General features: G+C 40.7%; 1 protein-coding gene across 1 annotated transcript; it reads left to right on the top strand.

The window, feature by feature from the left end:
- Positions 1-3,536: 3,536 nt before the first annotated feature.
- On the top strand, positions 3,537-14,351 carry tcf19l (transcription factor 19 (SC1), like). Its single transcript, XM_063900138.1, has 6 exons — positions 3,537-3,770; positions 4,330-5,261; positions 7,349-7,518; positions 8,366-8,756; positions 9,855-10,359; positions 11,203-14,351. The coding sequence occupies exons 2-6, from the start codon at positions 4,991-4,993 to the stop codon at positions 11,543-11,545; spliced, it is 1,680 nt and encodes a 559-aa protein (XP_063756208.1). The 5' UTR covers positions 3,537-3,770; positions 4,330-4,990; the 3' UTR covers positions 11,546-14,351.
- The last annotated feature ends 1,941 nt before the right edge of the window (positions 14,352-16,292 follow it).

Raw genomic sequence — 16,292 nt, 5'->3', positions numbered from 1 at the left:
CAGTGAGATCAATTTAATTTAATTCACTGCAGTGCAAGTCACTGGCTCTTGCTCTGATTGAATCTATTCCTAACTTTGATTGATGAAACATAATTGGAGAGTACAACTGAATAGCCACTGTTCCTCGTCATTTTAAGCTCACCCTCTAACACACACTTTGACTAACTGATCCCAGTCCAGCAGCACTCCTCCACTGGACTACGTTGAGAATTATTCAGAAATGCATTGTACTGTCTTAGAAATAGTCATTTGCCACACGTCTTCCCCCACTGTGACACTCCCAGCACCTGAGAATGTTTTTTATAAAAGGAAAAATATGAAATAATGTTCCTAAAAAAATGCTTTCATATAATCAATGTGTTCACTTTGGGACAAATGTACCTCATCCCAAACTAATGCATTACCTTAAAAAAAAGAATGAATGAATATGCTTGAATACATTGTCAGAACTTTTTGTAGCATCACACCTAGCACCAAAAACACTACTTCTGCTACTAACGTGCTTATTGATATATCTCCATACTCTGATATTATAGCCTATATCTGCTTTCCTGAAGAGTTAGTGTAACTGCAGCATGCTGCCCTGTAGATTGCTTGTGGGACAGCAGCCGTGATGATGATCGCTAATAATAATAGTATGAATTGCAGTTGTCTGTATCGCTGTTCTCCTGAGTCCATCCTGTTTCGCTGAGATCTGGTTTCCCATCTGGTTTTTCCTGGGTCTTAAAATCACTTGTCAATGCTGGCATTAAACTGAGTGATAGTTAAAGGAGAATATTTTTAAGGTTGCTGCCAATCATAAAGAGCATGTTTTTGGGTACATACAATAGCTCAGTATTTTGCAAATGCAAAACAATGATGAACATATGAAGAATGTCAAGCTGAAGCCTCCATTTGGAAAAGTCAAACTTTTTAAATTTGAAATGTTATGGTATACAAGTTGAGCTTTTTTCCTTTGGGTTTTGCTGCAAATCAAGTTTAGCTTAAAAAAGAAGTATTAACTTAATGACACTTGGACTCTCCTTTGACATCACTTCTGAGTTAAAGCTAATTATCTTTTTGAAAGTTTCAATTCATCAATTTAAGGGGCATTAGACATTAGTTTTGGATTTGGGAACCAGTCAGGATGGCTTTTGAGGCCAAATTGATCCTGTTAATTGTTTTAGTACATGGCTCGGGCAGGAGAAGTATTGCCACCGTTAATATTACTGCTGTTGCTTCTGCAAAAAAAAAAAATGAAGCAAAGAAATGTGTGATAACATTATTACAAGTATGGGTCTGTTTGTTAAATCTATATGATTTCTGAAGTATGACGGCTATGGAAGACATACGTTACATTTTTGTGGTTTGATTTTCTTCTGTGTTTGAGGTTTTAATTGATTTAATAGAAGTCAGATTAATTCTTCTTTACTGTCACATGCACATTAAACATGAAAACATTGAAGGGCGTATTCCTCAGGATAGTGGACATTTAGATTGCTAGTTAAAAAAGAAAAGTTGCAAAGACGCATAATGTTATACCTGTATGTTTTTTATACTAGAATTCTGTCCGGTCACTGGTTCATCAGCATGTTGTTACTTGTTGTTACTTTCACTTTGAGTGAAATCCCTTGAATGCTTCATATCTAAGAGTTCAGCTCTCATTTCTCCAGATTCTGGTAATCATTGACTCTAGCGATACTTCACTGCACTGCCATGAACAAGCGGCCATACACCCTTGTTTGCTTGAAGAATATTCAATGATTATTTATTTACCAGTATCATAATAGACCCGTTGGCACACTGCAAATACTTTTGTAAAGCTTCTCTTTTTCTGTAATGAATGAATAATTCCAATTAAATTAATTTTCAACAGAGAATGAATCCAACATGTTTTTTTTTTTTGTGTATCTGCTTTTAATACTATGTCGATTTCATTCATACAAACCCAAGTATTTTTTCATATTAAGTCAGTCATGTATTCCAAGGAAAGCATATTTTGTAATAGTTTAGAGAGGATCGCATGGTTTCAGATAGTTTTCAGCTCTTCAACTTTGAATAAACACTGAGCTAGAAACTGGAAGTTGTGTTAAGAATAGTTTTATAAACTTCTATCAACTCAAAAACATATATTTGCATGTGGCCTTCAACTTACTTATATAACATTTTCTTAGTGATTTAACTGTAGTATGTAACACAGTTTGTGATGAATAGGGTTATTTCCAAAATTTTAGAATAAACTTGTCAGTGAAGTCGGAATTAAGAGGGGCAAAAGTATATTTGCCTTTTGAGAAGTAGCCTAGTAGCAGTGGTGGACTGTAGGTAAGTACATTTAAGGTACTGCAGTTTTTCCCATGTATTGCTGACCTTTAGTCAATTAAATATATTTGACAGATTTAATCACTTTGTTGATTAATGTTATCATTTCAACAAATTAAGTGTGATGTATAATAATGCAATAAGATACCTGCCAGTATATAAGTAAAATAAGCCCCACCTTTACAAGCTGCAACATTAAAATTATGTATTCATTAATGCATCACTACTTATAATCCATGCAGTAATATAATATACAGTATATTGCCATTCTTGCTAATGATAACTTTTACTTACTTACATTTTGAAGATAATACATGATGTAGGTGAATATGGCAGTGTAAACAGTGTATTTAATCCAATTAAGTGGCTGTATGCTGTTACAGGGTAATCTACAATATATGAATAATGTATACTATGAATGAACTAAGATCACGAATGCATGACCTTTACTTTTAGTAGCCTACTTATACCCTGTAGGCTTCTAAAAGTAAAAGTAGGTGCCTGGAGTAGGCCAATTGCTACATTAACCCTTTGATACACAAGCTATGCATACCCCTTCTAAGGGACTACATGGGTCGAATCATGAAAATGAAAATCATGATTTATGTGAATCAGAAACAAGATATTTAATGAATAATTGGAATATTAAATGATTAAATACATTGATTTCCCAAAATACAGCAAAGAAACCTTCAGCCATGCATGAAATAACATTGTAAGTCAATACGGGTCATTCTTGACCCATTTTTTCCCTTAGAGGGGTAGTGATACAAAAGTGATTTTTATTGAAAAAGTAAGAAAATAAAAACGAAAATAAGGCTTTGTGATGATCAAAAACAAGTCAATTGAGGAATACCTGGAATTCTGAATTATTCAAGTAATTCATTGCAAAGATATTTACAATTAAAACTCACTCGGTTCAATTTTGACCGATGTTGTGTATCAAAGGGTTAACGCAAAATATAGAAATGGGCTGGTTTCTATCACCACTGTGTGAAGAACAGGGTGGATTTGCTGTACAAGTAATTGTGCCTAAATACTTGAGTAAATGTACTTTTATTATTATTATTATTAATAATTTATTATTATTATTATTATTATTGTTATTATTATAATAATACATTTTATTCCTCCACTAAGCTGTTCAGCAGCTCTGTGACTGGTGCCCTCAGCCCTCCAGTTCCCGCTGAAGGCGCCCAGGCACTCAGCCAATGAAGGCGGAGCAGGACATGACGTGGGGTTCACGCGCAAGGAAGCCCCGGGAGTGGCGCGCCAAATTTCAAAGCACTTCCTCCCGGGAGGACAGGAGGTGAAAAGCTGCACCGAGCCAAGCGAACAACGGCGATAAAAACCTGCAGAAACCAAACATTTTATTCAAAGTTCATGAGCTGAAGCCTCTGGTGGAGCAGTCGACGGTGTTTCTTCGGCAGTGGGTTGAGGAATAATTCACAAAAAAAGGGAATGTCATTGTTGTAAGTGGCAGCTTTGACTTTCATTCCGTCCTACAAGGAACTAACGTCAGCTAGCTTGATCCTGTTTCTGACTGACAAGCTAAAAACCAGGACTACGATACCTCGTTGATCTTTTAATCTCAATGTAACACTTATCGATGCAATTTTAAGTACATTTGCAGATTATATCAGGATATATGCAGTAATTGTTTTTTAAACGAGGTTTTACTTGACATTCCGTTGATTTCTCATGGTTATTGCTTCTTGCTTTGTGCGGTGATCCCATGATATGTCTACATGCAGCTGATGCGGCATGCGGTGCACATTGCAGAACGCTAAAGATCACAAAAGGAAGCTGAATGTTTCATGTTTCTGTTGTTAAAGAAGCATCTGATGTTTTTACCTCGGTGTGACATTAGTTCAATTTAACGTCAGCCTGTAATGAAACATGTTTTATGTGGCGTCTGAAGTGTCAAGGAAGTCATATCTATAAAGATGTTTTTCACACACTAAGTAGAGCAATTTAGCAAATGTATTTTCTTTTTTTCCTTTTTCTATAACTATTTCCGTTTCTTTTCAGATCAGACAGCCTTTGTCACCTGTTAGACGGCTGATGTCAGGAGCCTGGGATTTTAATCTCACACACACACTTACACACAGGCTCAGATGACAGCTCTTCAACCCTGGAAATATTTAACGTCAGAACTCAGGCTAAAAGTCAAGGCTGTCAAGGTTCTATGGCAGGTTTGCTTTTCATGATTTTAATATTTAATGCACCTTTCCCATTTAGCGGTAACACGCAGGCTGTCCACATTACTAAAGCTCCATCTCCTTACAGCCTCCTCTCCACGGAGGATTTAATCTGTTTGAGTTTGAGCTCATGCCAGAGTGCAGTAGCTCATTTCCACACTTCACCAGCTTACACAAGGCTCCATATCCTCATTATTTATTCATGTATTCACGGCAGGGCACAACAAGGCATCTGCTTTCCATACTAACGCAAACACCTGTTGCTCAAAGCGACTGCACCTGCCTGTAACCGGGCCTGTGCTTAGAATATTTGATTTTGTAGATTTGTGTTTGTTCAAATGCCTTTGATTTAACTTCTGTCCACCAGCAAATTGTGTATCCCACAATGGATCTCAGCCTCCTGTAACTCAGGGCCTGTCACATATATTGTGTGGCCTCTGGGTGTGGTCAGGGGGGGGTTCAGAGGTGGCAGACAATCATACCCTTCAGACATGCTGTGCGGGGTGCAGCCGTGCTTCCAGTTGCTGCGGATCGGGTCGTCTGCAGGGGACTCGGCGAGGGACCTGTACACATTCAGGCCGGCGCTGAGCCACTCAGTGTTCAGGCTGGGCCGGGCGGCGGAGCTGTGTGACGTCACGCTTGACTCCACCTCGGTGTCACGGATCCACGCTGAGCTGCACGCAGAGAGGGAGGCAGGGGAAGGTGATGTGGCGCCGCAGGAGGAAGGCTGGATGGTCCACGTCAAGGACAGGAGCAGTCATGGTGAGAAAAGCGCTGAGTCACACACTCTTACACCAGGATTTTAAAAATAATAAAACGTGGCAGTCATTGCGTCTGGGAAGAATTCAATGTACCTGACAAATGGGAGAAATAACCGTAAAATATCTGTGAGCTTAAAATCAATTGAATGGAAGGCTTTATTAAGAATGAAATCTTCAAGGCAATGAGAAAAAACGCGCTATTTAAAAAAAAAAAGAAAGTCCATAGACCAGTAACACAAAGAATAGCTGGTGCTGACTATTTCACCTTTTTTATAATTCACTTCAAATTGTGCCAAAGTACAAACTGACTCTCTCACACTGACACACCCCTCTTCTACAGTCATTGTGGAAGAGAAAGTTACACACCCGCTTACAAGAAACACAAATCCCATTACGGGGAAACACATTCAAACACACACACACACACACACTTGATTTCTTCACTGTGTATCTTAATAAATACAAGCGTTTCAAAGACACAGATTGGCCGACGGGGGAAATAGAGCTGCAAATTTGATGCTAAACTAGGCACATTTAGATTAATACAGATCCTAAATCGTGTAAACAAGTTAAAGAAACTATTGCACTTATTTTGTGATGTGAGGGGGGGGGGGGGTAATGCTTTACCTTTTAAGTGTCCGCGTTTTCTGAGGTAATTCCAACGTCCTCTTGTCTTTTTCTCGTAAGGTCTCCCTTTCTGTTTTGTTGCTTGTTAGCAGACCCTACACACGATAGCAGAGTGAACAGGTACAGGAGGAATAGAGCGAGGAGATCATTGTCCACTAGTTAATCGATCGCGGATGTCGTCGTGCTCGCAGACGGATTAAAAAATACCCCAAAAAACCTAAATGGGTCGCGAAATATACTTTGGCGGCCGTTAATATACCTGGGCGGCCCGCCCAAGTAAAGTCTATATGTGGGAAACACTGTTAGTGTATTTGAGAGTTGTTGGGCAACAGAGCAGCTCCTGCTTAAACAGATGTCCTCATTAAGTGTTCATGATGCTGTTAGAGAGTACCGTTTGAACACATCTATCCTTAATCTCCCATGTGAGCTCTCCTGGGGTACGTCAGGTGATCATTTTCACACATATAACCATTCAGTGAAGTCTCCGCTCCTGTGTGATGCCTCTGCATTTGTACATACATTTAGTATTTATTACCAGGATGTATGTGATCAAAATGATGATACGGAATATCCCATACTACAATTTGAAAATAAGACATGAATTTGTGTCATATCCTAAAGAGGGACGGACTGAGAGGTACATATTATCGATAACCAGTTGAACAGGTTATACAGCAGCAATCGAAGAAGAATAACGCTTCAAAATAGGGCTGAGACAATCGGGATGACTGTTTGGATAAAGAAACATTGTACAGATTCACAAGTTTTAAAAGAAGAATGAACGTACAGTTCGTTGGAAATGTTTAGCTAATAAGGAAATGTCCAGTTCATTCAGTCCCAGGCGGTCGAAAACTATCAGAGCATAACATAGATCAGCAGAAATAAGGACCAAATTCAAGCCTACGGAGCACCAAGAGTAGACCAGAGGGAAACGAGCTGCATCTTATGTACAGGAAAGTCAAAAACACAGCCTCTCACCGCCTCAGATGGCTGACAGTCTTTAGTGAAACCTGAATCGGTACAAGGGAGGAAGTAAGCTCTTCACTTAGGGCTGATGGACTGCACTCTCACTGCCTAACTCTCCTAGTAATTTCACACTCTGTTTCACATATTTTCCATTCCTGCGATTAAACGTTAGTATTCACTGTGCATTCCTCATTGTGGGCTGTGCTCTTGTGGCCTTTTGATTGCCTCGTTGTCTTCCAGCTCCTCTATGCTAAGTCTAAGGCCGTTTTGCATTTCCCTAAACACAGGAAACTGATGACTTCATTTGGAGCCCTGCTTTCTGTCTTGTTTGTTCATATTTAAACTAAGATTTTGTAAAGATTTGTCCCCAGATGACCCCCCCCCCCCCCCCACATCACGTACATGTCAATGTGGCCCAATGAGAGTTTATATGGAGGGGTAACAAGTGTCAGCAGATTGTATTAAAAAAAAAATCCTCTCCTCTTGCGTTGCTAGGCACCTGGGTGAACGAGGTCCGCCTCCAGCCCGGCGTCCAGTGGGAGCTCTCGGACGGGGACACCCTGACCTTCGGGGACCAGTCTGCTCCAGGGAGCCCCGAGTTCTACTTCCTCTTTCAGAAGGTCAAAGTTCGCCCGCTAGACTTCGATGCCATCACGATTCCAAAGGTAATGTCTGTTTTTTATTTAAGGTCAGTTTCAGCACAGATAGCCGGCTCTTTATCTCCCGGAATCTGTGCTGGTTCAGATTTATAATGATGCCTCATCTCCCTCTAAAAGCACAGTCAGTTATAAATTGCACTTTTTTTCCCAAAGCTATCGCAGGCTTGTGTGCCTCTCCAAAATGAGTACAGATGCACATCGAAAATAGCCTAAATGTTTTCCCTAAAGACAATCCTGCATGCTCAGCAAGCTGATGTCACTTAGTTTAGCCGCATTCAGATGAAAAAAAAGACTAATCTGGTCATATTCTGTATTTTGAATTGAACACAGCCACTTTTGTTTATTTTGAGTGAATACTCACTACCAAGACACTAAATAGGTATCAGTCCACCTAAAATGTCCCAATAAAAATGAACTGTTATTGGAGATTTGAAATGACTGTTTGAAAACGTTGGAACCAAGGCCTTGTTCTTGGGTATGTGGAACATAATTGAGACAAGCATACATTGTTGTTTTGGGTCTTTAAAGGGATTTATTGTCAAGAGTTTCTTAATCTTTGCTGCCTATGCTTCAGCAGTGCAGTCATTGTGAAGCTGTAATAATGGGAAAATGCACGTTCAAAATGCCATGGACAGAATAGCTAAGGCAGAAAAGGTCCTCTCTGTTTTAAAGATCAGATGTTTTCATCTTTTGCACTTTAATTACAAACTTTCTCCTTCATGAAGTGCAGAAAAATATAACTGACGCATTAAAATGCCATGACTCTGTTTGAAACTCTGACAAACAATAGAAGCACCCGATGGATGTTTGCCTTTACTGCATAAAGTTCTGATGTCTGTACGTTGTCTCCTAGGCGGGCACCTTCTCCTCCGACCTTCAGAACCGGATCAGAACGAACCAGGAACGCAAGACAGCCGCCAACCTGGACCTGTCCAAGCTGTCCATCAACCGCTCCACCGTCATCCTCAACTCTATCGGCAGTCTGAGCAAGATGAAGGGCAGCGCCTGGACCTTCAAGAGGAGCCACAGCAATGAGGGCACTGCCTCGGACCCCGGCTCCTCCTACTCCCCCCCTCTGGCCGTGGGCATGTCCTCTCTGCTCCCGCCCTCCACGCCTCCATCCTTCTCAGCAGCTTCAGTGCCTTCGTCAAAGTCCCTGCAGCCGACCTCCAGGAGCCGCAGGAAGTCGGCTCACACGGTGCTGCTGGAGGACGACAGCTCCGATGAGCCCAGGAGTCGAGGAGGTAACGCTCAGCATAACGCCTTAATAAATCCGCACTGAGCTCTGCAAACATTGGAGGTTCCAGATCTGTAGAACCCAATGCTACGTTTTTCATAGCTTTTAAAATAGTTTTGTATGTTAAGTATCCCAGGCCGGTTAATAAAGGTGCATACACACACTCAACATTAACACGGTAAACAGACATCTTTTAACCAGTTTCCTTTACCTCAGTGTCCTTGAGCAAGATATTTAACCCCGATTTGCTCCCATAATATGTCTACAATAGTAAATTAATGCGAGTTGCTTTTCGATAACTCAAAATGTCCTTAATGCTTGGCGCAAAACAAACATTACATATAAACGAAAAGAACCTTGTTAGCCTCTTGTCATGCGAACTATTATTAGTCTGCTTAGTTACATTTGAACTCAACATCAAATTAACATTTAAATGCATTTATTTCATTAATCAACAAGTAATTAATGATCAATCAAGTTTTCTTTTCTTTTCTTATGCAACAATACTTGGGGTTTTCCAGAAAATTATAGTATGAAGGCGCTAACGTCACTTAAAATATGCCCCACTGCATCAGAGCGAAGCGGACAATGAATGTCTTCGTGTCTTAAAGCTGCTGAGTTGTATATTGCACCTCGAACAACAAATAAGTCCCGAGTTACGGTTTCTTTACTTCCTCTTCAGAAAAAAGGAGAGTAAAAGAAACGATCTAATTCAGAAATCACAGTTTCAGTGTAAGCCTGCTGCCGGACATCCATCCCCTTTTTATTCAGAGTTCCATAAAGACAAAGCCATCTCTGCCGTCTGACGCTCTATTTGACACGATTTTCATATTTTGGGAGTAATTGTACCTTTTTTTTGATGAACAGAAATATCGTTTTCTGGCATCACTTTAACATTTTAAATCGAAAAGTTAGAGGGCACTGCACCCCTGTTCCCCGGTTTAGATAAAACCCTGATACTTCAATAGTGAATTTGTTTTTATCCAGACCGAAAACGAAACATTCTTATAACAGCAGAAAAGAGCTGAACACGTGAATGAATCGATCAGTGGGGTTACAGTGTTTATCTGTAGATGTGCTCACAGTCATCATATTTAATGTCCAGCTCTAACAGGAGCTGTGGAGGACGGACAGAGGTCGAGGGCGAAGAAGCGGCGGCGGCTCTACAAGTCCGAGTCGGAGACCTTCAGTCCACCCCCTCTGCCGATGCAGCCAAAGACCCACACCGACATCCGGCGCCCCCTTGAGGCCAAGCCCTTCCCCGCTGGCATCAGGACCATTGGCAGTTTCCACGGCGCCATGACCAACAGCCGCCTGAACCAGCACCTCCTCCAGGCGTCCTTCTCCCACCCCGCCGCCCACAAACAGGAAGTGCACACGGTGCAGCGTGTCCAGACGGTGATGCACGGCAACATCGCAGCGTTCCGCCAGCAGAAGTCTGCACACTGCGCTCCGGTGCCGCAGAGGGGTAGGCGGAGGGCCCTCAGCTCCCCCGTGTTCTCCCCCCTGGTGGTGGGAGGGGAGAAGTACAGCCTGGCCTCGCCCTCAATGAGGATCTGCGCCGAAGAGAGAGGCAGGGTGCAGTTCAACAGATTCCACCACCCAGCAAGGTGAGACATCAGGGAGGAGGTGCAGGAATCCCTTCTTGTTGGTGGATATTACGTTTGTTTGTCCTACCACCACCAGGAGGCCCCAAAGTCTCTTTAGGATCTTACATCTTACCATCTTACACAGTCTTTGTTAATTACCAGGAATGTTTGGTTCTGAATTTGGGAATAGTATCTATATTCAATTATCCAAGGGGAATTTGGGTTTGATGTCAGTTCCTCATTTAAGGTATATTAAAAATATATAATTAAAATGATTATTTTAACATATGGCGCAAATAAAAATTTTTAAAGAATAAAGTATTAAAATAAACATAAGAAGTATAATATAGCTTAATGTTCAATGAACGGAACAAAAATATCAACAAACACGAGAAAGTTAAGAAAAAAAGGGGCAAATTGTTCTAAAACTTAGAACAGCCATAAGAAATGGATAAAACGTGTTTAACACTATGAGTTGTATCAGTATGAATAAAGATATTCCCCGTGTCAGTCTGTTGACTCAGAATGAAACTGAGCCTTTCACTTTTTAATTTGTAGATATTTTTTGGGGGCTTTTTGCCTTTAATCAGATAGGACAGTGGAGAGTGACAGGAAAGTGGGACAGAGAGTCGGGCTGGGATCCGGAAAGGACCACGGGTCGGGAATGGAACCTGGGTCGCCAGCGTACGGTGCAGGTGCCCCAGCCAGTTGCGCCACGGCCGGGGCCGTGTTTACCTTTCTTATCCAACAAAGTCCACATATTTACAAGTGTTGCTCATGTTAGTAAACCTCAGCTCATTTAAAAACACCCCTAACGATCTCTTCCTTCACTTCCTTCCTTTCCTTTTTCTTCTCTCCTCGCAGTAAGCGACGGGGCCGGCCCAGAAAACACCCGCTTCCTCCCCGGCCTTCCCTTCCCTCTCCATCCTCCTCGTCCTCCTCTTCCACCTCCTCTGCCTCCTCCTCCTCGGGCTCCTCCTCTTCCTCCTCCGATGAGGACGACGATGACGAGGAGGAAGAGGAGGAGACGACAAATGGAGCGGTGGAGCCTTGCGCGGCCCCCCGCTGCCGCCTCCCGCAGCAGGACACAGTGCAGTGGATCCAGTGCGATGTGTGTGACTCCTGGTACCACATCGACTGTCTGCATGTGGACCGCAAGAAGCTGCTGAAGGACCCCAATGCAGACTTCCACTGCGGCTGTTGCTGAGTGTGTGGGGGGGGGGGGGGAACTTTTCAAATCAATTGCCCCAGTTTTCCACATCTACCCCATATAAATGTTTATTTCCTTTAGCCACACCCGCGGAAATCATCTCATTAAAGATGCTAATGGTGGGAAAAAGTCCCTTGATTACTCCTTCCTGATGTCCCAAGTTTGAGCATTTCTAAAAGCCAGACGGCTGCTCCATGAACCGGCTGTCTGCTCAGTTTCAGGGCTCAGTCTTCGGAGAATAAACTCTAATGAAGTGTCTCAGGCGGGATTTCATTACGCCTTTGAATGCCTGGAGAGGTGCGTCAGGGCGGGAAACATGATGAAATGTTTCGGAGTGCGCTCAGTGTCGCTGACCAGAGGCTGAGGTCTAAACACATTAAACTTTATCGGATGTCTGCCACCTTCACTGTTTTAGCGGCGATTTTTCAGGGCAGAAAGGACCTTCAGTGGGCATTTAAGCAGTTTGGATGGCCAAAAATAATACAATCTATGAAATATTTGGAGTGCAGCTCTCCTGCGTGGCAGCAGCTGTCTGGGAATCAGCGTATGTTGTTTCAAGACAATTCAACGGCAGGAAATGTGTCGGCAGACTTCAATTGTGGCGCTTGAGGGAGGACAATCAAATGTTGGAAGGTAGAAGCAGCCGCTGGAGTGTGTTTGCAGCTGCTGTCAGAAGACGTCAGGCTGACAGTGTGGCTGCTGCTTAGGGAGCACTCATTACCAGGGAAATTTCATGAAATATCATCTGATGATTTAACTGAATAAACGGACACAAACGGCTCACTGATGAAATCACTGTCAGTGAGCCGTTTTTGTCTCCTCACACTACTGACCTCTCAAAGTGGACACGTTCCTCCTGACTGAACTGTAATTGTATACATATCTGCAGCTTGAGTTAGAATGAAATACAAAATCTCCAAATTCTCTAAAGCACCTTTTCTATTATTTAAATCTGACTTAAACGGACAAAAACTGTATTTTTTTAAACCGCATCTTTAAGGCGTTTAACTCCTTTTCATGATAGTTCTGACTGAGCTGTTCAGATAATGATAATGTTTATAAAAAATGGTCTGGGCTGGTGCTGTGTAAATAAGCGTTTATTTTTGATACCGCTATGGTAGGCCTGCAGTCTGTTCAAGGGACAGGAAAGTGGAGGAAATGTAGATTCTCGAGCAATAAAATAAGAAAAAATGTATTTTTTTTTTAAAAACTTGTAATGTCTAATAAGACAAATGATTGGTTACAGCACAGTCGATTCAAATGTTTTTCTCTGTAGCGCTCTGCATGTGAGTAGCTGTCAAAACGCTGTCACGGAAGAAGGAAGAGGACGTCTGATAACTGGTTGGGATCAGTTTCTTTTTAATTTAGTTGATTATATCTTACAATCTTACAAGTGAGACCCAACAAAGTGTTCTGTGAGATCCATAGTCTTGTGTGATAAATGCACTTTGAGCGTTTCACAACATTACAGTGAAAATACCCAGCATTTGTTTTGTATTATGAGGAAACACCACTTCATTGCAGTACTACAATATCAACTATATAGAACTTAACAAGGAAGCCTATTACATCGTACAGAGTGTTTATTTTTATGTGAAAGGAGATGAGTTAGGTTTTCTTTTCGATCTCAGTAAATTGTGTTTGTGTTTTGTATGTGTCGTCACATGTTGCATATGTTTTTTGTCTCTTAGACTTTGAGCTTTTTAAGATATTTAAATGTGTTTTTTTTTATGTCTTATCTCAACCATCTTCCTCACATTGTCTCCAGCTAAGTGTTGCTGTGTTAACGCTCCTCTTTGTGCTCAGCTTCATGTGAAAGTGAAAGGATATATTCCCACACTGCAGTTACACATGTGCTCAAAATGTGAAATGTCTCTAAGTGCTACTTTTTAATTGGGAGGATTGGCAGTGTGACAACTTTCAGAAAAGAAAAGCCAATATTTACTGTCAATTACTCAGATGGCTGTTACATAAAGTTCTGACACTGTCAATGGACAACTTTCTATCAATCCCGCAGAAGAAAAAATATTCATTTATCAGCAAAAAGGCCCCAAAAATGCATGCTACAATTTATTAAAAAGGAACATTTCCAGTTTTCCTTTTGAATGGTTACCAGAAATGCATAACAAAAGAGGAACAGTTTAAACTAAATTTTATTAAATAGCAATCCACAAATAATAAAAACAGGAGTAAAAGGAACACCGCCAAGTGTTTTTAAATCATTGTATATTTTATATTGTTGAGTTCTGTCAGATAAAAACATCCAACTTTAAAAATAGCACCTCTGGATGCTCATGGGCATTCCTCACAACTTTCAGAATTCGAATAGACTAATCATCACTTGACCAAATAAATCTGATATTTGACAAACAATCTTTGTATATTGATAACCACATTACTAACAGCTCTTTGTAAATCTGAAATATGTCTCATTTACATTGCCTCAAAGACATCAAACTCTCTTCTAGATATTATCCAGTTTGGGATCACAGCACTGTTTGTTAAATGTTTCATGGTGCCATCACCATGCAGCACATTCAAGCCTCAACATTTATCATTGTTCTGAAGAAAGTCCTTGATACCGGACTCTTAAGGTAATATGTGATGATTGTTTCATGCGTCTTATCATCTTTGATCTTTCCTTTTCTACTAAAACATCACTGGACTCTTCTTTAACCATCACATTTAAAAAGCAGAAACACTTTGTTGGTTTTGCTGGGTTGTACAGAATTGTTATTTGTCTCTGAGATGCCATCAGCATCAAAGTTATCAGGGAAAAATTAAAGAATATTTTCAAAATGAATCTTTGTGTGGTTGTTTTTTTTCTTCTCTTTTTAGCCCATAGCTTTGCTTTTTCCTCTTTAATCCAAAGAGGCTGCGATCCAAACCACATTTAATTTATCTTCTTACGCATCAATTCGTGATTGATGAAACATTGAAATTAGAAATTTACATTTTGTTTTCCTCCGGGCTTTTGCGTCTGAGATCCCACACAGATGTGATATGTGTCTGCTTATTACTTTTATTGTTGTTTTCCTTGAAATGATCACAGTGAATCAACAAGAACAACCTCATCCTAAAATGAAGCCCATTAAATCGGCTTCATTTAGGAGGATGTTCTCTCTGTTCTTTTTTACTTTTTAATGGATTTGTCTTATCTGAGCTCATGCATGAAGTCACAGAATTACTGCTTACAGCATTTCTAAATGAGGCTTGCACATAAAATGATTGGTGTGTATTGTAATCAGTCAACATAGCTGTGAAAAATGATACTTGGTTGTGTTGTTTTGGAGAAGCATCATATGCAAAGTGTTTGTCCCATCCTCCGTAATGGTGAAGAGGCTGACATATTTCCCTTTATAATTACCTACATGTGCTATCTATCGTCAAGCCAATCTGCTATAAGATCATCTCCTTCATTTATCAAGGAAAAAAAGGCAAACAATATGCACATTACAGCTCATTAAAATGGAGAATTTGCAGCTTTTTTGTTTTAAATCATTTTATATTTTTTGTCAATTAAAAACAAGCAGTTAGATGAAACCTCTGTCTTCTAATATCCTTTTTCCCAACTTCAATCAATCAATCAATCACAGCAACCTCAGGATCCACGACCAAGGACCAGAGCAACAAGCACGACTCAGGATCCAGGAGTCAGGACCACAGCAACAGGCACAACTCGTGATCCAGAACTCATGACCACAGCAACAGGGGGGTGACAGTGTTCGGTAGGGACTTGGATTTTGGACCGAAGGGTCGACCGGTCCACATCCCGATCGAACCAGGAAATACGGAGTGTGGACTGGGACTGGAAAGGAGCCAGTTCACCTCCTGGGCCATGGCCGAGGTGCCCTTGAGCAAGGCACCAAACCCCCAACTGCTCCCTGGCGCTGGCTAGGATGGCTAGCACTCCGCTCTGGATCCTCTCAAAATGGATGTGCATGTGTCCATATAACTGTGTGTATTTTATGTAAACTGTACTGTATGTAACTTGGCAACTGCATGTGCATGTACTGTATAGAAAACTGAGTGGAAAACTGAATTTCCCCTTCGGGGGATCAATAAAGGTCCATCTTCTTAACAGGCACGACTCACGATCCAGGACTCAGGACCACCTTTCCAGGTTCCTATATTGTGTGTCTCTACTGTGACATGTTTATATGCTTTAGTGTTCAAAATGCTGCAGCACCTCTGAAACCAGTTATTTTTGTACTTAAGATTTTGTATTATTACACAGTAAAGTATGAGTACTTGTTCCACATCTGCAGTAGTCCGATACTGGCTAGATGATGCTTGCAAATCTATCTAAAGTTGTGAATTTTCTGTAAACTAGTCCCAGGTGACCTATTGACCTTTGATGCCAACTTATGACATTTTGACATGGTATAAAAAAATTACATCAATATATTGACTTTATACAGAAATTCAATATATTTGCTGCACTTTTAAATAATGTTATTAAATATTTTTGAAGTTCTGACCTCAGCTTTTCTTAGTTTCACACACTATTTATGTCGGATTTCACTGATTATTCACAAGTGCATAATCCATATAAATCTTGAGGGCAATGACATATCAAAAATTGTCAAGATATCCTTAAAAAAATCATCCATATGTGAATCTGAAAAAATAAACTGTTAAATGCAAAAAACAACAACATAAAGCTAACTTTTTTACAAAATCTTAAGGGGGTCTTGAGACCTAAAGTACAGTTTATTTTAAAACCTTAGGACAAATACGTTTT

Source organism: Eleginops maclovinus, chromosome 13, assembly GCF_036324505.1.
Source record: "Eleginops maclovinus isolate JMC-PN-2008 ecotype Puerto Natales chromosome 13, JC_Emac_rtc_rv5, whole genome shotgun sequence".
In the NCBI taxonomy this organism is placed as follows: domain Eukaryota; kingdom Metazoa; phylum Chordata; class Actinopteri; order Perciformes; family Eleginopidae; genus Eleginops; species Eleginops maclovinus.
Note: the sequence above shows the minus strand (reverse complement) of the source record. Positions and strands in the feature narration are given on the sequence as shown.

What these genes read in the sequence shown, in the direction of transcription:
- tcf19l (XM_063900138.1), top strand. Translation starts at nt 4,991, where the DNA reads ATGCTGTGCGGGGTGCAGCCGTGCTTCCAGTTGCTGCGGATCGGGTCG. An exon ending in CAAGGACAGGAGCAGTCATG is followed by an intron (nt 5,262 to 7,348) that starts GTGAGAAAAGCG and finishes TTGCGTTGCTAG; the next exon opens with GCACCTGGGTGAACGAGGTC. An exon ending in ATGCCATCACGATTCCAAAG is followed by an intron (nt 7,519 to 8,365) that starts GTAATGTCTGTT and finishes GTTGTCTCCTAG; the next exon opens with GCGGGCACCTTCTCCTCCGA.